The sequence below is a fragment of the Diplotaxodon limnothrissa genome, linkage group LG20 (genome assembly GCF_057381915.1).
Source record: "Diplotaxodon limnothrissa isolate DT_005_m linkage group LG20, D_limnothrissa_male_GT1.1, whole genome shotgun sequence".
Classification (NCBI taxonomy): Eukaryota; Metazoa; Chordata; class Actinopteri; order Cichliformes; family Cichlidae; genus Diplotaxodon; species Diplotaxodon limnothrissa.
Window position 1 is genome coordinate 6,848,006 of NC_140615.1, and position 25,923 is coordinate 6,873,928.

General features: G+C 43.6%; 1 protein-coding gene across 1 annotated transcript in view; it reads left to right on the top strand.

The window, feature by feature from the left end:
- The first annotated feature begins 11,097 nt into the window (after positions 1-11,097).
- The window catches only part of cntn3a.1 (contactin 3a, tandem duplicate 1), a 136,435-nt gene continuing 121,609 nt past the window's right edge, over positions 11,098-25,923 (top strand). The window contains exon 1 of the mRNA XM_085344978.1: positions 11,098-11,705. Coding sequence (XP_085201104.1) covers positions 11,098-11,705 — 608 coding nt within the window. The remainder of the gene's footprint in view (positions 11,706-25,923) is intronic.

Below are 25,923 nucleotides of genomic sequence, written 5' to 3' on the forward strand. Positions count from 1 at the left end.
GACTAATCTGTCATTTGGTGGGAGCCTCTTTAAATCACTCAGCCCAGCTACCCCTCTGCTTCACTCTGTTATTTTTGAGCTGTTCAAAAAAAAACAAAAAAAAAAACAGCCAACAGCTTTCTTCTGTATTTACCATATTTGTTTGTTTCAAAATCAAAAAATAAGTAACTAAAAAAAAAAATCAACAGCTTCAAATGTGAGTTTAAAATTCACAAGACAGCGAGATGGGTAGTAGTAACACATTTTTGTAAGTCACGATCTGAGCATTTAGTAAACTTTTCTATTATTATTATTTTGGAGCAGCGTTCCACTTGGCTTGTTCCATATCTCTGAAATACACCTGATGCCCTTATCTTTCCTTTTGAATGCATAGGTTCCATGCAGCTATATAGCCTGTCCACAGCCTTGTGATTTTAAAGAGGCATTCATGTTGTAATCAAACCAGACTTGGGATAGTGGAGTTGAAAAGCACTCTATGCTCATGGCAAGATAAAGGTCATTTAAAGAGATAATCCCAGTATTGTCAGGGATTACGCCCTCATCCGTTTTAAAATTGCTTTCTCAGTGAAACGTTAAAGCCTCTAAACAACAACAGAAGATTATTCTAGTCAAAGCTCTTCCGAGTGTCACACAGCCAGCTTTTTTTTCCTTTTTTTGGGCTTTACTAAATCTATTTTGAGGACCTATAAGTGACCCTTGCAAATAAAGTTATGTTAGCTCTGTTTTGGAACGATTACAGGTCAGGCCGTTAGTATCATTCAAATCCTCGTTCAAAGGACTGCCAGTACTTGTTGTAAAGCATTTTGCTATTGTTATCACTGGAGAGTGCAGCACACTCACACACAAACTTATAGATCACAGCCCGAAGCAGATCACTCCCTTTCAGTCGATTTGACTGGAGTTGATATTTAGGCCAAGTGCCTTGGAAACTGCCTGGTGGGAGGAAATTGATAGTATGCTCATGCATGCTGCGTGTTTGCCTCGGCATGGTACCAACTTTAAACCGACTGACGCTGCAAGGACAGGATGCTGTGCGAAAACAAGTCGTTTTCTCGGGGTGCCACATATTGCAGTTATGCTACAAAAACCAAGTGAAAAAGAATGATCTCATCAATATTGAACGTGTCACGATCTGGTACAGGGATTCAAGCGCAGAGCGGTAAGGTATCTCCAAGGTGTGGTTTATTTACAGTGCAGTGCAATATATGTACAGTGAAGGGATCCAAAACTCCGGGGGGGAAATCACAGGGTAACTCGCTCACGTCTTCTTCTCTCACACTCACACACTTTCCCGCAGCAGGGAGGTCGCAGGTCCGGGGGGGGGATCTGAAGCAGACGAGAAGGCAGGTCACCAACTAATCACAAGTCACGGATATGAAGCACAAGAGCTGTGAGAACACTAACGTTAGGGGTACAATCATCCAGCGACGAGAGGATCTGTGTTCCAGCCTCAAATAGTGCTCCCGGTGATGATGGGTGAGTGTTGTCAGGTGTGTGTGTGGGCCAAGGGCGGGAGCCCACAGTGAGCTCCGCCCAGGCAGAGAGGGAGAAAACAGCAACAGCAATTGTAGCCTTGTGGGGCCGACCGGGCAGGCACGGAGACCATGACAGTACCCCCCCCTCAACGGGAGCCTCCCGGTGACCCACCAGGCTTACCTGGATGCCTGCGGTGGAAGTCCCGGAGCATGGCACCATCCAGGACAGCAGCTCGAGGCACCCAGGAGCGTTCCTCTATCCCGTAGCCCTCCCAGTCAACCAGGTACTGAAAACCCCGACCCCGGCGCCGGGAGTCCATGATGCGGGTGATATTGTAGACCAGCTGACCATCCACGAGCCGGGGGGGCGGCGGGGCCCTGGAGGGAGGGCACAACGGGCTGGAGAGCACCGGCTTGACCTGAGACACATGAAAGACATTGTGAATGCGCATGTTGCGCGGCAGCTTGAGGCGGACAGACACAGGGTTCACAATGGCCTCAACGGGAAAAGGGCCAATAAACTGAGGAGACAGCTTCTTCGACTCAGTCCGTAGCGGCACAAAACGGGTAGCCAGCCATACTCGTTGACCGATGGTGTACACGGGGGCCGGTGTCCGGTGACGGTCAGCGAGGGTCTTGTTCCGCTCCTTAGTACGGAGCAGGGCAGCCTGAGTCGCCCGCCAGCCACGACGGCACCCGCGGAGGTGAGCCTGTACAGAAGGAACGGAGTGCTCACCTTCGATGGCCGGGAGCAAAGGTGGTTGATAGCCCAGGGACGCTTCGAAGGGAGACTTGCCCGTGGCGGAGGATGTGTGGCTGTTGTGGGCGTATTCGATCCATGGAAGCTGTTCACTCCAGGTCGATTGGTTGTGCGAAGTGACACAGCGGAGGGCAGCTTCCAGCTCCTGGTTGGCCCGCTCCGATTGCCCGTTACTCTGTGGATGGAAACCGGAAGACAGACTGACCTTGGCCCCCAGTGCGGAGCAGAACTCCCTCCAAACACGGGACGTGAATTGCGGCCCCCTATCCGAGACGATGTCCTCGGGGATCCCGTGAAGACGGAACACATGGGAGGTGAGGAGCCGGGCCGTCTCCAAGGCCGAGGGGAGCTTCGGGAGGGCGACGAAGTGTGCAGCTTTGGAGAAACGATCGATAATGGTAAGTATGGCGGTGTTACCAGCGGAGGGCGGCAGGCCCGTGACAAAGTCCAAAGAAACATGGGACCATGGTCGAGCTGGTGTAGGGAGAGGCTGCAGAAGACCCGGTGGAGGGCGGTTCGAAAGCTTATTCCGGGCGCAGGTCGAACAGGCGGCTACATACTCCTTGGCATTCCTAGTCATAGCAGGCCACCAGAAGTAACGTCGGAGGAACGAGCAGGTGCGGAGGACCCCAGGATGGCATGAAAAGCGGGCGGTGTGAGCCCACTGGAGAACCTGAGAGCGGACGGCTGAAGGAACGAAGAGGCGACCAGGTGGACCAGTGCCAGGATCCGGTTCGGTCTCCTGCGCCTCTTGGATGAGCCCCTCGATCTCCCAGGAGATGGCTCCAATTACGCAGGCGGCCGGGAGGACAGGCTCAGGGTCCGAGTCCTCCCCAGTGATGGAGAATTGCCTGGACAGGGCGTCTGGCTTTACGTTCTGTGTTCCTGGCCTGTAGGTGATAGTGAAGTCAAAACGAGCGAAAAACAGTGCCCACCTGGCTTGCCGGGAATTGAGACGTCTAGCCGAGCGCAGGTACTCCAGATTCTTGTGATCCGTCCAGACGATGAATGGTTGTGCTGCTCCCTCCAACCAATGTCTCCACTCCTCCAGGGCCAGCTTGACGGCCAGAAGCTCCCGGTCCCCGATGTCATAGTTACACTCTGCTGGGGAGAGACGGCGAGAATAAAAGGCACACGGGTGCAGCTTACCGTCCATCTGTTGAGACAGAACTGCCCCAACCCCGGAGTCCGACGCGTCCACTTCCACAACGAAGTGCCGTGTAAGGTCCGGTTGCCGGAGTATGGGAGCGGTGGTGAACCTGTCCTTGAGCAGGGCGAAGGCTCGCTGAGCGGCAGAATCCCACTGGAAGGGAACCTTGGGAGAGGTGAGTTTAGTGAGAGGGAGAGCGATTCTGCTGAAATCACGAATGAACTGTCTGTAAAAGTTGGCGAATCCCAAAAAACGTTGCACTTGGCGGCGATCAGGAGGAGTAGGCCATTCCACCACAGCCCGCACTTTCTCCGGATCAGTCCGCAAGTCCCCCTTCTCGATAATGTGGCCCAGAAAACTCACTGACGCCACGTGGAAATCGCACTTCTCCCCCTTCACAAAGAGCCGGTTCTCCAGAAGGCGTAGCAGGACCTGCCGGACATGGACCTTGTGCTCCTCGAGTGTCTTAGAAAAGATCAAGATGTCATCCAAGTACACAAATACACAACGGTTAACAAAATCACGAAGGACATCATTAACCATCGCCTGAAACACTGCGGGGGCGTTAGTCAGCCCAAACGGCATCACGAGATACTCAAAGTGGCCCCGATGCGTATTGAACGCGGTCTTCCACTCATCCCCCTCCCTGATGCGCACCAGGTGGTAAGCGTTGCGCAGATCCAGCTTGGTAAAGACAGTCATGCCTTGAAGCAGTTCAAAGGCGGAGGAAAGCAACGGCAAAGGGTATTTGTTCTTAACAGTGATCTGATTAAGGCCCCGAAAGTCAATACACGGCCGCAGCGAACCATCCTTCTTATCCACGAAAAAAACCCCAGCCGCGACAGGGGAAGAGGAGGGGCGAATCAACCCTGCCGCCAGCGACTCCGAGATGTAACGCTCCATAGCATCCCTCTCAGGCCGGGAGAGGCTGTACAGGCGGCTAGACGGCAGCGGAGCTCCAGGAAGAAGATCGACGGCACAATCGTACGGGCGGTGCGGGGGAAGGGACCGCGCCCGATCCTTACAAAAAACATCCCGCAGATCATGATAAACCCGCGGAACCATCGAGAGGTCCGGGGCGTCCGACGGCGAGGCCGTGGGTGGGAGCGAAACGGGGGAAGCCGCAGCCCGGAGGCAGTTCATATGGCAGGCCACACTCCAACCTAGTACGGCACCCTTCTCCCAGTCGATATGCGGGTTGTGGAGGACAAGCCAGGGGTGACCCAGAACCAGCGGAGTGAGAGGAGCCTTAAACGAAAAAAAAACAAATCCTTTCTGCGTGATTGCCAGAGAGAGATAATGAAAGGAATTCAGAAACATGAGCGATGTCAGGCAGGCGCTGGCCCGACAGTGCGTGAACGCGGAGGGGGCGTGACAGAGGCTCCAAGGCGATGTTCAGTTTGGCGGCGAGTGAGGTGTCAATAAAGTTCTGCTCAGCCCCAGAGTCAATGAGAACGGAGAGAGAATGAGAAACAGTCCGAACACGCAGAGTAGCCGGCAAAAGAAGCCTGGGGAGAGGGCTTTCATTCGACAGATCGCCCACCAGCACCCTCACGATCACTGGTGAGCGCGCCCTTTTGCCAGCGTTGGGCAGGAGGAGACAGAGTGGCCTTTACGGCTGCAATAAACGCACTCACCGGAGGCAAGACGGCGCTGGCGCTCCGCGGGCGACAGCCGTGAGCGCCCAAGCTGCATGGGCTCTTCCCCATCCCCGGTGTCGGCGTCACACGACCCATGGGCTGCAGTAGGGGTCCCACAAAAGTCCAGCGGGGCATGCCCCGAACGCACGCGTGCGCTCCGATGTGCGCGCACCTGATCGTCCACCCGCATACACAAAACCAGAAGCGCATCCAGGGAGGAAGGCAGTTCACGGAGCATTAGTTCATTCTTTATTTCCTCATTAATATTAGTGAGCAATGCACTTTTAAGGGCCTCTTCCCCCCATTTCGCCTGTTCAGCCAAGGTAGAAAAGTCAATAGAAAAATCAGCCATGCTGCGTTTACCTTGTTTAAGCGCAAGCAAGCGCTGGCCGGCGGTGGCAGTTGTGGCTTTCCTGTCAAACACACCTTTAAACTTAGTAAGAAAGTCAGAAAAGGTGATGTCCGGCTCCGCCTGAAGCGCAGCTTGAGCCCAGGTTAGAGCACGGTCCTGGAGTAACTGGACGATATAAGCGATTTTCGCACCATCAGTAGAAAAGGTTTGCGGTTGCTGGCGAAACTGAAGGGCACACTGAGTGAGAAAACCAGCACATTTATCAATCTCTCCCGTGAAAGCCCTGGGAGTAGGGAGGAATCTGTCAACGTGAACAGGTGGCGCGACACTTACAGCTGGAACTGGCGCCTCCAACGGAGGAGCGGCGACCAGAGGAGCGGCCGGTAGCGGTGTTAGCCGAGCCACGGCCTGTGTGAGGTTCGCGAGCTCTGCTCGAAGGTGAATGAACATCTGCTCGTGGCGTGCCAGCATCGCGGCCAAAGTGGCGAGGGTGGGAGTCGAGACCGCTGGGTCTGCTGAATCCATTTCCGAGGCTGGATGATTCTGTCACGATCTGGTACAGGGATTCAAGCGCAGAGCGGTAAGGTATCTCCAAGGTGTGGTTTATTTACAGTGCAGTGCAATATATGTACAGTGAAGGGATCCAAAACTCCGGGGGGGGAAATCACAGGGTAACTCGCTCACGTCTTCTTCTCTCACACTCACACACTTTCCCGCAGCAGGGAGGTCGCAGGTCCGGGGGGGGGGATCTGAAGCAGACGAGAAGGCAGGTCACCAACTAATCACAAGTCACGGATATGAAGCACAAGAGCTGTGAGAACACTAACGTTAGGGGTACAATCATCCAGCGACGAGAGGATCTGTGTTCCAGCCTCAAATAGTGCTCCCGGTGATGATGGGTGAGTGTTGTCAGGTGTGTGTGTGGGCCAAGGGCGGGAGCCCACAGTGAGCTCCGCCCAGGCAGAGAGGGAGAAAACAGCAACAGCAATTGTAGCCTTGTGGGGCCGACCGGGCAGGCACGGAGACCATGACAGAACGCTGTGTGGTTCATGGAAAGGGCAGTAGTGACAGTTGTTTCTGAAGATGCTCTTAAGGAAGATCTTTTTTGTTTTGAAGGAATGCACTTAAAGCTTTTTCCATGGGATCAATATCAGGAGTTAACTCAGCATTAGATCCAGTCGGACCTATTTAAAGCAACACATAAAAGTTTGCATGTTCAATCTGTGAGAGGTTTGCTTGAGAAAATGGTTAAAAGTAAAGAAAGGTGGGCGAGCGTTGAAGGTTCCTTGGCAACATTACTTTCACTCAAGCATCTTTCAGCAACAGTGCAGGGGGAGAAAAGTAGCTAAGATAGGCAGCTCATGACAAATGACAGCGTAATATTTTCTGTAATGGCCTTCCCCAGGTCGTCTCAACATGGTGCAAGACTCACCTGGCAAAATTTAATTTGTCTCACCAGAATTCAAATAGAATGGGATGATTCTGCATACAGAGAATCCATTTAGAGGGCTATTATTTCCCCAGTAAACTGCTTTAGATGCAAGCCCAGACACTCTCAAATGCCAGCCAGCAATTGACTAGATGGTTGTGTGCGGTTTTGTGTGTGTGTGTGTGTGTGTGTGTGTGTGTGTGTGTGTGAGAGAGAGAGAGAGAGAGAGAGAGAGGATGAGAAGAGCAGGAGGAAGCAGAGACACTCAGCCACAAACTAATGAGACATGCATTAGTAATATGATTACAAAGTCAGCCTGGCTATGTCACTGACCAGGGGGGCGCTTTGGCGGAGACATCTGCACAGGTCATAGTGGACATTGAGATATTCATTTGCGGTGCGTCCGCATCACTGTGAGCGACAGCGAAGTGGCAGTGGGTGGAGATGCAGAAAATGATGCTCACGCTGGCTGTCGTTTAGATAATGAAAACACATTAAAAAAAACAACGAAACATGACGAAGCAGAATTTGAAATTAAAGAACGCGGCCCCGGTCATTTTAGGTCAACATGTCCTGAGTTTGATCCAGAGAAGGATTTCATCTTGATTACTGCTGGAGTATTAGATAAGAGACTTCTAAGTGCTGTGTGGGTGGAGAATAATTCTCACCTTTCTTGCTTAGCTCAGGGCTGTCAAGGCAACAACTTGGCATCAAAGACAATCCGTACACAATAGCCTGCTGGAACCATGTGACACAGCCACGTCACATGGTTGAAGCATGTGTTGTCCAGCTAAGCCAAGCCGTTAACTAGCACAGGTAAAACAAACGTGTCTTTTTTAAAAATTTGTTCTTGTTTGAATGTTGATGTTTTTGGTGTTATATTTAGGACGCCAGCAGCTTGTTAATAATCATTCAGTTCGCTTGGAGAGCGTCCCTCTTTTCTTTGCTTTGCAGGCAGTAATCACACTCTGGTATTATACAAGCAACACTGCGAAAAGACAAATTGAGTCTGAAGCTTTGCCCTTACATTCATTTTTTTTTAAATTAATGCTCAAAAAGGCAGGTGGCAGCGAGTGAAAAATTGAGTGGATGCAGCGAGTGCATCTGTTGCACTTTACAAAGCAGTTAAATGAGTTACTTCCATTTGCTGACATTTGTTAATAAGAAAGTGATGAGCAGTTGTGGATATGAAGCGAAAGCCAGAGATACTTCACTTTTTATTTTTCCAAAGCAATCCTTTTTTTTTTTTTCCTGAGAATTTGCTCCTGTGGTGTATTTGTTGTGGAACACCACTCCTGAATTATTCATGATGCCTTCATTAAAACACTTCTATTTGCATAACACACCGGGGCCGCGTAAGATGCATTAGGGCTTTTGATCCTGTTGTACATGTCAAGTAATTTAACTGGACCACTAACATGGAAGTCTTTAAATGTCTCAAAAAAGAAAAGGAAAAAGAAAAAAGCAATCTCATAATAAACGTTATTGGGCTTAAAGTTTGAACGATGAGATGTAAGTGGGTCAGTGAAGATCCCTGTGGTGTAATAACTATGATAAAGAAGTGATGAGTCGTGGGGACATTACCGTCTCACTGGAGGAGCTGTAGCATTTATTTTTCTTAACTATTTTGATGGAGGCAGTGACTGTTGTCTGGCAAATGTGTTTTTCCAGATGTGTTGCTAATGACTGTGCAAATTTTCCTCAATCCCATGTCGACCTGACCTGACTGCCACCTACCCATCACATTTTAAGTCTGCTGCTTGCATTTGGTCTCTGGTTGCGACAATAAATCTAATGAGCACAGACTGAATTGTGGAAAGATGCACGAAAGACAGGTGTAAGTACTTTTCTTTGAGCCCAAAACACAGTTACAGATGAACTTCATTAATACTGTGTCTAACTGGGGAAATGTTTCTGTGGGTGCATTAGGTTCGCCTTGCTAATTTAAAGTAATGTCACATATTGTACTTGAAAACAAGCTTTAGCAACAGTGCTAAAACAACTTGCTGATGGTGGAGGAAAATTAAAAGAAAATCCTGAATAAATGAGTGAAGAAACAATAATTGCAGGTTCTGCCACACAGGTGCACGCCACGGTACAATTAAACAGTTAACATCAAATCACGCTCTGAGGCAGGAATTAAATTGTGGCAAGGGGGAAAAGCTCTTTAGTGACTTTGGAAGAGGATACATTGTTGTGGCGCAGATGGCAGGAGCTTCAGCCACAAACACCGCTCAGCTGGCTTGTATTTCAGCATGAATAGTGATTAAAGTGACATGTTGAGCATACTGTCAGCAAGAACATTTGTTAACGTTTACTTGAACATAATGACAATAGCTTATATAGAGTATTTTTCCAAAAGTGCACAGATACGAATTTGAGTGATATCCCATTCTTAATCCACAGGATTTAAGAGGATGTCAGCGAACCCTTTGCAGCTATAACAGTTTTAATTTCAGTTTCTTTTGGGGAGGCTTTCTACAAGGGTTAGGGATTTGTTCATGGGAATTTTTTACTATTCTTCCAGAAGGGCATTTATGAGATCAGAGACTGATGCTGGATAAGGATGCCTGACTTAGTCTTCCCACATCCCGCAGGTCTTCTATTGAGTTGAGGTGAGGACTCTGTGTAGACCAGTCAAGTTCTTCCACACCAAACTCGCTCATTCATGTCTTTTTGGATTTGGCTTTGTGCGTGATTTGTCACTACAAAGAACTCGTCTCCACTGCTCTAGAGTTGAGTGACCACTGCATCCGACACTTAGCATTGCGCTTGGTGTTGTAAGGCTTGGATGCATCTGCTTGACCATGGGAACCCATTCCATGAAGATCTCTACTCACTGTTTGTAGGCTAATCTGAGGGACACACTAACAGTCGATTGAGGAATATTTCAACGCGACTGATGGCAAGTGATTGGAACATCTGGGTGGATGAATTAATACTTTTGGCGATATGGAGTATATAATATATGAGTCAAGCTTCACCCTGTTCTTGACAAGTGGATGCGTGGATTTGTAACGTACACCAACAGCATAGCAAATGAATACTTGATTTCTTTAGTGATAGGAGCTGCAAGCTCGGTAATTTGCTAGCATGTTTAGGTCCACTTTCTTCCAGGAAGCGAAAGGTCACTAATCAGCACTAATCAAGTTGTTATGGTGCTCTGTGAGGAAACATTTTTATCCTTGCGAAGGTGGTGTGTTCCAGGCATATGAAAATGATGTGAATCACATGCTATGATCTTCACAATTACACTTTCAATCCAACACTTTTATTAGCACTATTATGAATAAAATGCCAAATTATCTTTAGAAATAGTGGATTTGATCCCTTACAGAGAGATTTGTATAGTAAATGCCAAAGAACACTGTAGTTCTTCTGGTATATCATGGTGACCTAAAACCTTACTGCACTGCTTTATGTTACATTCTCCTTTAATTTGTCCTTAGTACATAGCGTGCTAACAGTGGCTGTTCCTTCTGCTCAGACCTAAATTTATTTTCCATGTTTTCAAAATAGTGAGATACTTCCATATAGGCAAATCTGAAGAGTCATAGAAGTTAAATAAAATATGCATGCATACACGCAGTGAAAGCCGACTTCTGCACAATGGCCCCATTCATTGTTATTGCTCCTTTCAAACACACACCGATAATGAGCTTTTGTGCTCTGCCTGAAGTAACAAAAATAATTAACACATCACTGTGCTGCCCCAAAAATCAGGACAGACATATGAACAAATTCACACATAATAATAAATAAGGTTTTCATTAAGTAAAATATTTAGAACCATATACTTCCATCTAAGATCTGATCTAATAGGAAAACAACATCTAAAAGGCCCAATGCTCAAATGAATAAAAAACATTATCTTGTTTTTATTTATTAATAGCTGATACTGTGTTCATATTAGTTATTTCTAATCTGCTGAGTTTGAGCTTTTTGTGTGTGGGTAGCAGATGTAGGGCGAGAGGTGGGGTACACCCTGGACAGTTACCAGTCCGCTGCAAAGCTAACACAGAGAGACAGAGAACTATTCAATTGTGGATTCGACCTATCCATTCATGTTACATGTGTATTAAAGTTACATCCCAGGGGTAATGCCCAATATACATGTGTGATTTCCATTTCACCCTCCCAGTTGTGCTGCTCTTTAATATCTCAATTCACTGTGAAACTGAGAAACATCACAATGAATGAAAATGGCAAATAAAACTGGTGCAAAAGGCATCATAAAGAGGTCCAGGTCCTGCTGAAGCAACGTGACGCCGCTTTTAGATCCAGTGATGGTATGCAGTACAGTGCAGCCAGATCTCAGTTGAAAAGAGGCATCAGAGAGGCCAAGGCAGCGTACAAGAGAAGGATCGAAGACCACTTCACTACCAACAACTCACGACAGGTATGGCAGGGAGTTCAGCACTTAACCAACTACAAACCTGGCAATACCACGTTGACTGAGGGTAACGCGGAGCTTGCAGAGGAGCTGAACCACTTCTTCGCACGCTTTGAGGTGAAGGGACCAGAGGCAGCAGCAGCAAAAACATCAGTCAGCAGCAGCCCAAGCCTCATAGTGCAGGAATATGAGGTGAGGCGCACACTGAGGGCAGTGAACCCCAGGAAGGCCACCGGACCAGATGGGGTAACCGCAAAGGTCCTAAAAGAGTGTGCAGACCAGCTGGCTGGGGTCTTCACTAAGATCTTCAACACTTCACTGTCCCAGTCCTGCATCCCGCCGTGCCTAAAGTCAGCCACAATTGTCCCACTGCCAAAGCGTACTAACATTAGCAGCCTCAACGACTACCGACCAGTTGCTCTAACACCTGTTATAATGAAGTGCTTTGAGAAACTGGTCCGACGTCACATCATGTCCTGCCTGCCACCCACACTCGACCCGCTCCAGTTTGCATACAGAGCTAACAGATCAACTGAAGATGCCATTGCTACAACGCTCCACACCACCATCTCTCACCTGGAAGTGCAGGGCCGTTACGCCAGGCTGCTCTTTGTTGACTTTAGCTCTGCTTTCAATACGATACTCCCGGACAGACTAATAGATAAACTGCTGGAAATTGGACTTCCTTCCACCACCTGCCGCTGGATCAGAGACTTCCTCTCAGACCGTGTACAGAGAGTTAGAGTGGGGCCTCATCTTTCCTCAGCCCTCAGCCTCAACACCGGCTCTCCACAAGGCTGTGTACTGAGTCCCCTACTGTACACTCTGTACACACATGACTGTGTTAGTTCCCACCCAGACAACACAGTCATCAAGTTTGCAGATGATACCACTGTGGTGGGGCTCATCTCAGGGGGAGATGAGACTGCATACAGAGCTGAAGTTCAGAGGCTGTCAGATTGGTGTGCAGATAACAACCTGGACCTCAATACCACCAAAACAAAAGAACTGGTAGTTGACTTCAGAAGGAGGAAGTCCGAGCTGCAGCCTGTCAGCATCAACGGGGAGTGCGTGGAAAGGGTCTCCAGTTTCAAGTTTCTGGGTGTGCACATAGACACAGACCTCCAATGGAGCTCTAACACCTCTGCGGTCTTAAAGAAGGCCCAACAGCGTCTCCACTTTCTGAGAATCCTCAGAAAAATGGACCTGAAGAAGGAGCTGCTGACCGTCTTCTACCGCTGCTCCATTGAAAGTGTGCTGACATATTGCATCGGTGTGTGGTTCTCCAGCTGCACCACAGCACACAGAAAGGCACTCCAGAGGGTCATCAACATGGCCCAAAAAATCATTGGACATCCTCTTCCCTCCCTGAAGGACCTGTACAGCACTCGCTGTCTCAAGAGGGCACGCAGCATCCTACGGGACTGCACACACCCAGGACACCGGGTGTTTAAGCTGCTGCGGTCTGGCAGGAGGTTCAGGCTGCTGAGGTCCCGAACAAATAGACTCAAGGACAGCTTTTACAACAGGGCAATAGCCCTGATCAATGTAAATAGCTGACCTGACTGGATACCTCCCTGGACTTTTTAGGGGGAGGTAACAATGTTTAAAACGATAACAATAATATTTATATTTATAACAAGGTGCAATAATAATTAATGTGCAATAATAACAGTGTGCAATACACATACACTTATTCTTCTTTTTTATACTAAGTTAATATACTGTGTTGTGTTGTTTGTTACGTTGTGATGTGTCATATCGTGTCGTGTTGTGTTATATGTAGTGCCGACGTAGGACAGTTTTTTCCAATTTCATTGTACTACTGTACTATGTATGACTGTGCAATGACAATAAAGAGTTATCTTATCTTATCTTATCATTTGGCCAGACATAATCACACAATCGACTCCAAATCCTGCTGGAGCACGAACAGAAAAGGCTGCATGTTCGGTTCCTTCAATTCCCTTCAACACAGGCTGATTACTGTAATGGTTCTGTACAGCACTACACCATGAAACTACTTGATCCTTTTGCATGCTATGTTTACCACTGAGAATTCAACCGCATGCCCGTACACACACAGTCACATACTGGTGCAATGAGCACAGATGGGTACTATGTGTTTACTGGGTTTTCTATTCTCCCTTGAAGGCACCTTTCAAACACTTCTAGGATACAAGCTCAGTGGTACTAGATGTTATTGCTTTGACAAACTTGCGCCTTCTGTTTACCTTGCTTCTTGCGGATAATTTGTAATGTTTTGGATGTAACAGAGCTCGAAATGACAGCAGCATGCATCTTCAGAATGGGAATTAGAGCAAACCATCCAGAAAAAGATTTATTGTTTAGCAAAACACTTTTTGATGTGGAGGACATAAGCCAGGTGTCAGTATGCTCTGGTATACTTACAGATCATGTATTTGATACTGATAATATTTTATGGTAATCACTGATAGATTGTGGGAACATAAAGGGAAACACTAGGCAGAAGAATGGCATTTTGGTGAACTGAAAAAGACTAGAGGAAGGTACACAGCCTGAATACTCATCTGGGAGAGAAGGGTAATCAGGAACAGGTGAACTCAATCAGACATTAATGAGGGCTGGAAAAAGAACAAAAGGAGGAAAGGAAAACACAAGCCACACAAGAAAAGACTCTTCAGGAAGTAATGGATAGATATGGAGCACAGAGCCATACCCAGACAACAGAGGAAGGCACAGAAGGCACTTTACCATCACATTCTTATCCTTGTATGCAATAAAAATAAAAGTAATGTAATAAAATGAATTACAGAATCTGTAGCCACTCCACTGTTTTTCTCCTCCAGGCACACAAACTGAAATCAGCTGATTGTTGCACAAGCTAGCAGGATGTAAAAAGAGCTTGTTAGTTTTCTATAACTGAAGAGCCTTTGTAATGGAAGCAATGGCATAATTGTAAATGTAATGTAATTACTCAGTTTAGTACAGTATCACATTACATTACTGTATTACTGAAAAATATGCTGTGATTACACTACGGGATTACTTTGTAATACATCACACCTAACTCTGGTTGTGGATGGATCATCTCAGATGTTCTCTTGGCTGAGGTTTGGTTTATTTTCAGCGTCTTCTTCCTGCTATGTGATGGCATCTGGCTGTGCCCATCAGGGACCATCAATGGTCATTGACCGGTAACTCATAACATCTCTGTGCAAATGCGTTCACATTAGCATAATCACAGCTACGTAGCTAGCCACCAGGTAGCACATCATTATATGTCAGCTAATCCAACTTCCCTAGCTCTTCATATTTTGCTGCTATTTCATTTTTTTCTTCCTTGTTTACTTGCAAAGTTACAGCAGATTTGTATTTTTTGTTTTGTTTTGGGTTTTTTTTTTTTTTAGAAATTATTCAGTAAAAACACTATATATTATCTTTAAGTGGAAGCTAGGTTGCTAATTTCCTGCTAACATCTAATTCCACTAAACCTCATAAATCCTCTTTTTCATGGATACTGATCATTTTAATGGAGCTGGTAGAATTTAAAACATTTTTAACAATCAGTGGTCCCTCAGCGTTTGGTTCATTTTAGAAACCGAAGCAGTGTTTGGAACCAAAAATGGCTAACAAGAGGATTACAAAACCCCTCAAACTGTGACAGAATCCCACATTTGTTTTGGAGACAACAGAAATAAACCTGACTTTCTGACATTCACTCCATACACATACAAGCGTACACATTCGATGACATATTCATGGCTCATCCTCCGATGTTCACATAGCGTGAACTTGGTGAAATCGGCCTCCATGTCAAACTTTACCTGCGCTGTTGGATTTGACATCTCTACAGCCTATGATAAGAAGTTTGACTTGTCGGCACTCATAATGCCTAAGTTCTTATAACGTTTTACACTCCAGTGGTTGCAAGCTCCCCTAAGGAGCTGCATCCTCTGCATCTTTCAGTCTAAATCACCTCATTTCATTTGCCTCCATTATACTCCATCACGCCTTATATCTCCTGTATGTCTTCAGAGAAACCTAATTTGCCCTACATTGTCTCAGCGACATGCAGTAAGACACAACAGGGGCGCCTCTTCCTCAATTAGTGATCAGTCATCCTCCTCTGGAATCCATCAAGCCTTGCCTACCTCATTTATCTGCACTTCACTCTTCTTCTTAACTCCATATTTTCTGCCTGAGAGAAATCTCTCCTGACATGCACGATTACTAGAAAGCCTCTCACTGTGCTTTCCCATCATACTTATTCAGCTGTGATGGAGCCTAATTCGCCTCTATAGAAGGCGGAGTGTGAAATTCACTCTTTTCTATATGTCGTTTGCTGTATTTGGATGGAACTTTGCTCGTTGGGACAGCAATTTTCAGCCAGTCAGTCATTTTTTTTCCTCCTCTATATTTGTTCCCGCAAAGGAAAAAAGTAAAATGTGTATAAACATCTAATGACCACGCTGTTTTGGTGACTCCACATTGATAACAGCATGCAAAGTAATGATAGGAAGCCAACAGACCCTATCAAGGGAGTGAAGCTTAAAAGGGAATGAAGGGTCATGAGCTGTTCATAGACTATTATTGATCTCATTGCCCTGTGAGCTCTTCTCGCCCCAGTAAAGAGCCCCACTCTCACATCTACGTGGTGTAATCATTAATTTGTTATGATTCCTGCAAGGAGGCAGCATGTTCAGACATGGATCAAAGCTCCACGGTAAGGCACTTGCTTGACATTTATGTGGCTAATAACACCTCAACGGGGCCACGCATTCAAAAAAGTTACTTCACCGTACCTCGACACCTTTTTAAAGTTACAGTATATTAATGCTACTTTTGTCCTTAGAGACCAATTTTCGCCTTCCACTGCAGTCTGAGAGAAAAAAGAGCTTCTATGGTGACACTGATCTCAGGCACCACACACAGAGAATGAAAGTATATATTTATATGGAAGTATTTTTATTTTATTGTGTAAGCATCCTCTATACTGGATTTATTGTCCATCTGGTGTATTTGTTATAGAAGCCCTTCTTCAGAGTTTTTACTTTAAGCTTCTTTCACAGAGAAACTTATAAGGAATAGGTTTTATATCTCTTATCAAAGACTGAATAAGTAGTAGCCCTGAAGCACAACTACACTGTAGCATCCTATTACATGTAATGAATTACCAGCTGCCTCACATAAGCGTTATTCCAGAATACCTGGTGGGCTTTGAGGGTTTGTGGTTTGGCTTTTTTCCAGTATCCTGAAGATGGTAATGAACAAGATGAATGAAGATGGTAAATCTTATTGTCACTTCTATTATCTTTTATTGAAGGACCATGTGTTTCTGTCTCCCCAGACAGTAGGTAGCTCAGTGGTATATAAAGTTTTTGGAAGGCATCCATGACACAGTGGGGAGTGTAATCAGAAAACAACACAGCAGATCGTAAAATCACAATTCTATCAGGGAGAAACTTGATGTCGTGCTCTCTTGTGTTCTGCAGAGTAAAGGGAAAACTTTTCAGTGGATTCAGCACCTGTAGTACTATATCTGTATTGGGATATATGGGAATGGTTGTGTCTGGAAGAACATACGGCATAAAATGTTACCTAAATTAAACGTGGGTACAGGTTAACAGACGAGAGCCGGCAGGAGTCTTTGTGGAGGTGGAGGTATGTTCAGGAATTAAAGTCAGACGTAGAAAGACAGAATATATGTGAATGAGAGGGAGGGAGGTGGACTCAATTCAATTTGCTTCAGTTTTATTTATATGGCACCAAATTGCAATAACTTGGTGAAGGAATAGTGGGACGGACAAACTCCCTTTTAAAAGGGAAACAGAAATTAATAGTAACAAATGATTAAATGCAAAGTGGTGTATAAACACAGGGAGAGTGAAAAAAATGGACGCCTTCGAAAGAAGTGATAGTGTACGAAAGAGATGAAGAAGAGGGTGGAGGCAGGGTGGAGTGGATGAAGACAAGTGCAAAGAGCGATTTGTGTCTGAAGGATAGCAGCAAGAGTGAAAGGGAAGGTTTACAAGATTGAAGTGAGACCTGATGTGATGTATGGTTTGGACATGTGCAGAGGAGGGATACTGGACATGCTGGACAAAGAATACTGAAGATGGAGCTACTAGACAGGAGGAAAATAGGACCATCGCAGAGAAAGACTTGAGGATGTTGTGAAGGAGGACATGTAGAGGACTGTTGTGGCAGAAGAAGATGCTAGAGATAGGCTGAGATGGGGGCAGCTGATCCACTTTGGCGACTCCTAAAGGCCAAAAGAAGAAGACGAAGTATTACATGTGTTGTCAACAGGTAGGTAGGTTTGTAAATCTCCAGCATTGTTACTGAGAAAAAAGCAATTTTAAAAATCTGATGTAATAGTTGAAAGGCTTAAATCAAAAGACTTCTTTATTTTTTTTGGTAATTGTATCAGAAATGACAGTACATAAATAAGTTTCTTTTATTAGCAACTTGAAATGTCTAAGCACAGTCAAAGTCATAGTTAAAATAATCCCTTAGCAGTACCGGTGGTTTGTGGTAGCTACAACAGAAGGCAATTCTGGAGGCAGAAAACAATCCCTGCAAGCAGTTGATTTGTCAGAATACAACAGAAGAACTAGTACTGTATCGGTTTACAAGACAACCGAACAAACTCACAGTATTAGTAAAGAAGTCGATCAATAATTGCTGCGCAGTGCAAGCCGATTTCCACACAACAGCAGAGCACAGTGAAGGGGGTTGGTTATTTTGCTGAGGAGTTCCAATCCTTCATGCAGTTTCCTACAATTATTATTAAAACATTTATTAAAGATAAATAAAAAGATTCTGAAAATGGTTGCAATTTTTTTCTTTTCAGTTTGGTCAAATACCTTTCACTGCTAATCTCCCCCAAACAAACAACAAAAAACCCCACTGCTTCTGCAGTGAATGCTTAACAATAAAAGCCACCCCATGTTTTACCACACAGTCCTTTTAATTTCAGGCATTTCAAGAGGAAGCTTACTGTACATTTAAAAAAAAGTGCAAGATACATGTTATTGAAACGTTTTTGACACAAACAAATAAAAACAAGGTCAAACATCATGAAAATCATTTATATTTTATGGGAATTAGTTGGATTTGAGCTATTTTTCAAGCTATATCATCATCATCAGTTGGTCTTTTTAAATAAACTGCGGAGTTTCCATGTTCACTTGAACTGGTCGTGAGCTGCCCACAGTCATAAATAATGGCTTTGTTTATGGACTTCATCCTGCTGAGGGTTATAGAAAACCATAGATACAAGTAATGTGTAGTAAACCAAGCAATGAGGATGGTTCAACACAGAGAATCACCAAAGCAGAGGTACGTATGTATTCCGAGTGTTATTTCAGGCTTTTCCACAGGCATTATTTCCAAAGCTCGTATCCTTGGGTTGGTGGAGTGTGCAATTTTCACTTGCAGTGAGACTGCCGACAGGGGGACTCATTTTTTTTCTCCCAAGGATGACAAAGCAGAATATCCTATCGGAGTCTTTCCTGTGACATCCCGCTTTTTAGACAGAGGGAATTATGGGCCGTGATCAATAGGAGAGAGAGAGGGTGCGGTGATACAACTGAGGCGGCTATCGCGGCAACTGTAATTTTGAGCATGCATTATTCAGCAGCTCTGTATGATCTGTGAAGCTTCAAGATTATTTACCCTTTGAAAAACGTTGGCAGGGCAATTGCAGGTATGTCCTAGAGAGCACTGAGGTAATATCTCAGCATTTGTGAAGAAATACAAGTTTTTGTGTATATGAGCCTGTACTATATACAGTTTATGGAAGGCTTTTTCATCATCATTAATTCTGACTGCTGACCATGAATAATATTCACAATGTCAAAAAGATGGCGGGATTAGTGAGATGCCACACATCAATGCCTCACTTGTCTAATTTTTATTTCAATAAGACATCAGTTAGTATTTTGGTATTGTATATGCTCGTGGGCTATTTTTACAGTGGTCTGGAGGTCTGGGCCTTTACAGTCATTATGGTAATTATCCATGGCAGCCAGGGATGACTCCTGCATGCTGTGTGTGTCCACTGAGCTGGCGTCACAGGAAGGGCATGGCCCACACACTGTCTACTGAGTTATCTGCATGTGAGTGTATTTGTGTCTGCGTGCCTGCTACAGGCATTTTCTACAAATATAACTCAGGCTCGTTGTCCTTCTATTTCTAAGCCTTCCTTTCGTTCTCTTTACTCTTTCTGCCTCTTTCTGTATGGGAGAGCTGAGCGTGATGCTAGGGCTCTGTAGCTGTAAGCGTAAACATCTCTCCATCTACACATGAAGACAAACAGAGGGGCATTATCAGGCAGAGGGATAGACCCAGCATTCAATCTTCGACTATATATAACCTCGCACCACCTCCTCATTGACATTCATGAGGTGAAATAGCAGCTTGGAAAAGAACCGCCACTCTGTTTGCAGTCTTATTCCTCTCATTTGTTTAATCAAACATCACTGCACAGAATTTATCACATCCTTGTCACTCACGTTGTCACGCTTCATAGCTTGTTCACTCTGGAAAATTCAAACTGTACCTGTTGATGTCTTTGAATGCTTTTTAGAAAGGGACCACTTTGATATGATGATTTGTGTTCTTGCTAAGAGTTGTTAGATGGATATCACGCTCATGTCTGCATGCTAAATATCAGGCTATTCATGGTTTTTGACATGAGGTTACGTCCTTTTAGGAGCACCGACTTAGTGGGCAATACAAGGTTTTCTTACTCTGTCTGCCAGTTAGCTTTGTAAGGTCTGTCTCGCCCAAATGCAATATGAATTCAGCACGTTGCATGAACGACTAGCCACTCTGTTTGTTCACAGCTGCTGTCAAAATTAGAGTATGTCGCTGCATGCAAATACACTACTTCAAAACCGAACCTAGCACTGGTGTGTGGGCCAGATTGCAATGATCCCTTTAATTGCAGAGTAACTCAGACTGACAGTGATGGGTCAGTGGTTGGAAGCAAGTTTTGATTAGCGGTGTGGAGTGTAATATGCTACAATATGTTACAACAATAGATTACTTTTCAGTAATGCAGTACTGTAACAGATAATTGTACTAAATTTAGCAATCAGATTACCGTTATTATGTCAGTAATTATATAGTATACAGTTATTATGTCATTACTTGTGTTACACAGGTTATCCATTTATCTGCAGGATTGGGCATATAGAAATAAAAAAACTAACAAAAATAACATCAGCCATGCTTTTTCTATTCAGCAGAGTTCAGTGTGTTGCCAGGTAGGAGGAAAAAGGAGCAGTCTGTAACATTTGAATCATGGATATATGAACATTACCTTGTTGCTGTGACAGTGAAGTGCAAACCAAGTCCAAGACAGAAACAACTGCATTACACTGCAAATACAGGATCAGCTATTTGCATTTGCACAGACAGGATGCTAAAACAAACCTGACCAAGAATCCAGAGTGATGTTAAAGGTGAATGCATGCCAACCCCAGCTCAGCATGATGTTCAACAAAGGCAACGATGAGCAGTATCTGTACTTGTTTGTACAATTAAAGTGGTAATTGATATGAAGTGTTACAGAGTAACATGAAAGTAGTGTAATAAATTATTTTGCAATGTGTTTTACGTTTTGTATTATAATAATAAGGCAACAAGCAATACGTAATACACAACTTTTTAAAGTAAAGACCCCAACACTGTTGATTATGTAGGCTATTACTATTGTAACAACTACCCTCAGATGCTAACTACAGTGGTGCTGAGTATCTGTTGTTAGTGCCTAAAATGTTGTCTTTGCTCATGTGTATTTTATTCTTCCTACTTTTGGAGGTGATGAAAATATTTGTGGTTGTTTATTTCCTTTGTCTCTGCAGCAGTGTGGCTTTAAAGCACCATAATAAACTGAGTGCAGCAGGTTAGCATAGCTAGTCACAATAGCTGGCTAATTCTTAAGGCCTTTACACACAGGACACATAAAATTTAATTTATTTATTTGGGACAGTGGATGTTAATGAACATACATGTAAAAAAGAAGTTACATGAATGTAAACATACCAGATTATAGCCAAAGGCTAATTTCCATCTGTTGTCCAGAAAATGGACATATTAATTCATAAAAAAGTTCATAATTTATACATAATAAGAACTCCATCACCAAACTCACACATACATACCATTCTATTCCCAAGTAAAACATTAAAACTATACAACTTATACATGATCACACACTTGATTTGTCCATAACCAATTTTTAACCTGTATCTTAAACAATTTGAATGTAGAGCATTCTCTAATGGATTGAGGAAGACTGTTCCACCAGTGGCCACCCTGGATAGAGAGGACGTTCTGCCCAAATGCTGTCCGTCTGTGAGGTATAAACAAGTCTCAGCAGGTTGTGGCTCGAGTGGTCCTTTCTAAGCTTTCTTTACGCCTAATGAACTCCTTTAGTGGTGGTGGAGCAAGGGAGTGTAAAACTTTATATATTAAGCACACTCTTTTAAGTTTCACTAAATTATTGAAGTTCAATAATTTATGTTTTTTAACACATGACAGTGGGGATAGGAAGTCAATTTTTTGTTAAGTAATTTTAAACTTCTTTTATAAATATTTTCAATAATTTTAAGTGTTGTTGGACAAGCAAGTGACCAAGACGTCAAACAATAATCTATATGAGAAATAATCATTGAGTAAAAATAAGTTTTTGCAACATTCATATTTAAGCTACTACGTATATGATTAAAATTTCGATTATTAAATTTAAGTACCCGGGACACTTTATTTATTTATGTGAATATTTTGTGAATTTTGTGTATTATTTTCCAGACTCATTTATTATTAATGCAGCCATTTACACCGACCATGTAATTTTGCTGGATATATTTTTTGGCAAGCCGAGCTTGATACTAATTGAAATAGTGGGTTACATCTTGCTAAATTCAGCTGTGTAAATCAATAAAGAGCAGTAAACCTCAGAGCAGCAGTAAGAGCAGGTCAGCTGATCACAGCCTGTACTGTTGAAGTGTGGAGGCACAGTAAAAAGAAAGAGAAAAAAAGTTTTTTACTAATATTATTTTATTATTATATTAATTTAGCATCAGGTTGGATTAGCTTTGGATAAAACTAGCTGGTAGAAATGCCCTTCAGAGAGCAACTTTCTTACTAAATGTGTCTGCTAAATTTCAGAGCCTATACTTTTTCCTCTTTTACTTGAATAAATATGTTGAATCAGCACTTCAACTTTAACTAGAGTATTTTTTAAACACAAGTATTTCTACTTGTGTACTTTTGCCATCTCCTCTAATAACATGATAGCTGTCTTTGTGCAACCCCATGATCAAAAATTAAGTATCTGTAGAAATATTAGCTCTAGTGATCACTAAAAGAAGCCAAAGCAGAAGGGCCAACTGTCCAGCAAGTTAAAGTGGCAATAAAATACTTTCACTGTGGCGCCGTGGATGTTCCCAGTCGCTGTCAGCCTTCACACAGTTTATATTTGAGCAGCACAAACAGACAAGCAGCTTCTCTGGAGGAACATCTGCAGAGTCGGGTCTCTGTGTGTTTGTTAGTTGGAGATGACACTTTTGGGCGAAAGTGTGTAAAATCGTGTGCACTCACAAACCAGGCAACATAACAGAAGTCACACAACTGATATCTGATTCATTAAAGGGTCAATTTTATGTAGATTAATTTTATTTTTGTACTATTTACACTCCTGTCTGGTTTTACACTTGTTTTAATAGTTAAGCCAGTTACTCTCAAACCAGTTATCATGGTTCCCTCATAAACACTCAAAATAAATTTTGTTAAGCTCCTCTTAACTGCCAAAAATCAGAGGCAAGAGAAGTGCAGGATGTGTCCCAACCTGTGAGTGCAGAAGAAAATATAGTCCATATACAAAAACATTTCAGAAAATATATACCTGCTGCATAATTGAATATTTTTATGTCACATTAACTGTGATGTGTTGTAAGTTGAGAAAACAAAGCTAACACTCAGAGCCACAAAGTGAGACATCTGGCAAATCCATCTGAGTTCAAAAGTTAGACTGATACTTCCTTTTTGACACTCACACATTTAAAATTCAGCAATCCTTCCCATTGACTGAACCTTTATGTTTTATTTTATCGGACAAAAAAGTAATATTTTCGGCACAAAAAAAACGTGTGTTGCTATGGAAACTGTGCATATCAGTGTGTGTGACTGAAAGTCTGTCTCACAGGCATAATGGCTCAAACATCATTCTGGAGTCCCATCTTATCACACTGCTCGCTTGTTAAAAGTTTCAGCTACTTTTGTGCCTCATCTCCATTCTTCTTCTCGCTACCAATCAGCGTTCCTGATTTCCTTCTAGCCCGAGTGCAAATTCTACAGACACGCACACGTTTTGCAACGGCGCATGTTATTTAACACGTTCCCCAGGTCGTGTAATTCACGCTCTTGCTTTGTTATCTTTGATAGAAATTTCTTACATTTCCTGTGCTGACTGATGCGCCATTACCTGGCTTCATTCTTCTTTTCCTTTAACTACAGCAGTAATGTTGACATTTCAAAAATATCAACATCTCATTTAATTATGGAGTGGGAAAATCTTAGCGAAAACAGCGCTAAACCTCACCAAAGAAACACTAACTATCTGAAATCATTACATTGGATTTTAACATTTTGTTCATGCTTTTCCTTTTTCATTAATGGATGAGCCAAGCTTTTCTTTGCATCAGCCACAGGAGAACTATTGGCTATATGCCCGTATCAATCAATTTTCACTGGGCTTATGAATGTTTAGCGGAACCTAACATTGTGAGAACACAATGTCTGACCTCAAGACCCAAGAAAGCCACTGCATATTATTGTTATTAACCTCAGTTTACCCCAGAGGAGCTCGGGTATCCTCGGAGCTATTGTGTTTCAGGCTAACTCCTGCTCGAAACACAATCGTTCCAATGACGAGCTGTGAAATTTGCTACCTGTGAATCCTTGGTCATGAAAAATTAATAGGCGACTTGAATATTGACCTAGGTAGTGGCTAAGTTTGGAACATCATACTATATGTAAAGATGTATTTCATACACCGTTTTCACAAGAATAGAATTGTCTCATAGATACGTTTCTTTTTTTTTGGGGGGGGGGGGTTGAATGCATTGCATTCATTCTGAGCATCCCCATAATAATTAATTAAAAAGTGTGTGTTCTTGAGTTTTGAAAACAGACGAAACTGGTGTAAAGATATGAGCAACGCGCTTTTGCACTGTCTGCTTTTGAATCTAAGTCACTTTGTTCATTTGATTTTTCTGAGAAGCAAGGTCAGAATTGCTGCTAGAGATTTCTGTCTCCTCTATTTATGCGTTTGTATTTCTGTCAGGTCTTTGAGAGAGGATGACTAACGACAAAGAAGGATTGACAAGCCACAGCCTCAAGCCGTGAGAAAGATATGATTTATCCCTGTTATTAACCTGTGCCATTTCCCTCCACACTTATTCAAATTCATGACTCAATCTATCTCTTTTCCCCCGCCATTTTTTCATCCATGTGCTTTTGCATTTTCCCCGTGTTGATCTATATTCCAGGATAGAGATTTGCTGTTTATACACAGGCGCCGTTTCGATTGCATCCGCTAGTATGGAAAAGGAATGAATATGAATCCTACATGACAATGCTTTTGATTAAAAGCAACACGAGGCACGTGCTTGGGAAAAAGCTGCATGGAAAAATAAAACCTGGATATGCAAGGCTACGCCAGTCGGTATATCATTTCTGAAATCCCACAAATCATACACCACACAAACACTGAATTTGCTCAAACAAAACGGTTTGCTTTAAATTGAATTTCACATCTTTACAGAAGCGACTCTCAGAAAAAGCACCACTGTTTTGACAGGTAGACAGCAGGTCAAGATTTATTGTAGCTTTTGCCGAAATGCATCAATACCTCTAACTGTCTGTCACTCCCTCTGTTGTTTTTCACACTATATTTCCCTTTACTCTAAGTGATAAACTATCTGTATGCCAAGGCAAAACACTGCAAGTTTATTTGTACCGCATCTTTCAAACACAAAAGCACAAAGGCAAGTTAAACTGCGTTACCGAGTAGAAGGGATCCAGAACAACAAACATGTTCTACTCAATTCTCTGTGAAAAAAATAAATCGAAGTAGTACAGAGTAGAATGTAATGAAAACAAGATGTAATGTAAAGGTGCATGAAAGGAAAAAGAAAAAGTTACAATTAAAAAACTTGATTTGCAATTTTACATCACTAAAAAGTGTGTGTGTATAACTTTGATCTGGGACTTCAGACAGAGTGCAGAGTGTTTTTATAATATCTTAGTTTTAGATAGCATTGCATTTTCAAGAGACGGGTAAAAGAATCATAAATCCAGCCACGAAACTCACAGGGACATAAATAATTGTTTCTGTTGTAGGTCTAACAACTCTATTTCTCATCTACCTCTTGGCAGTTGAGGTATATTCTCAGTGACTGTAACAGCCAGAAAAATCCATTTCAAGCATGACCTGAAACCCAGAGCAGCCACTCAGTGCCCCTAAAAGATCTGGGAGGAACCTTGCCTGCATTTGGAGTTCATGGTTTGAGTTTCAGCTCCCTGGTTGGTTTTATTCCCACCCCAACACCTCTGCCATTTATTTACCACAGACTTATTTAATTAGTCACTTTACTAGGTACACCTGTTCAACTGATTGTCATCTAATCAACCAGTCACATGGCATGTAGTCATGATTACACATGC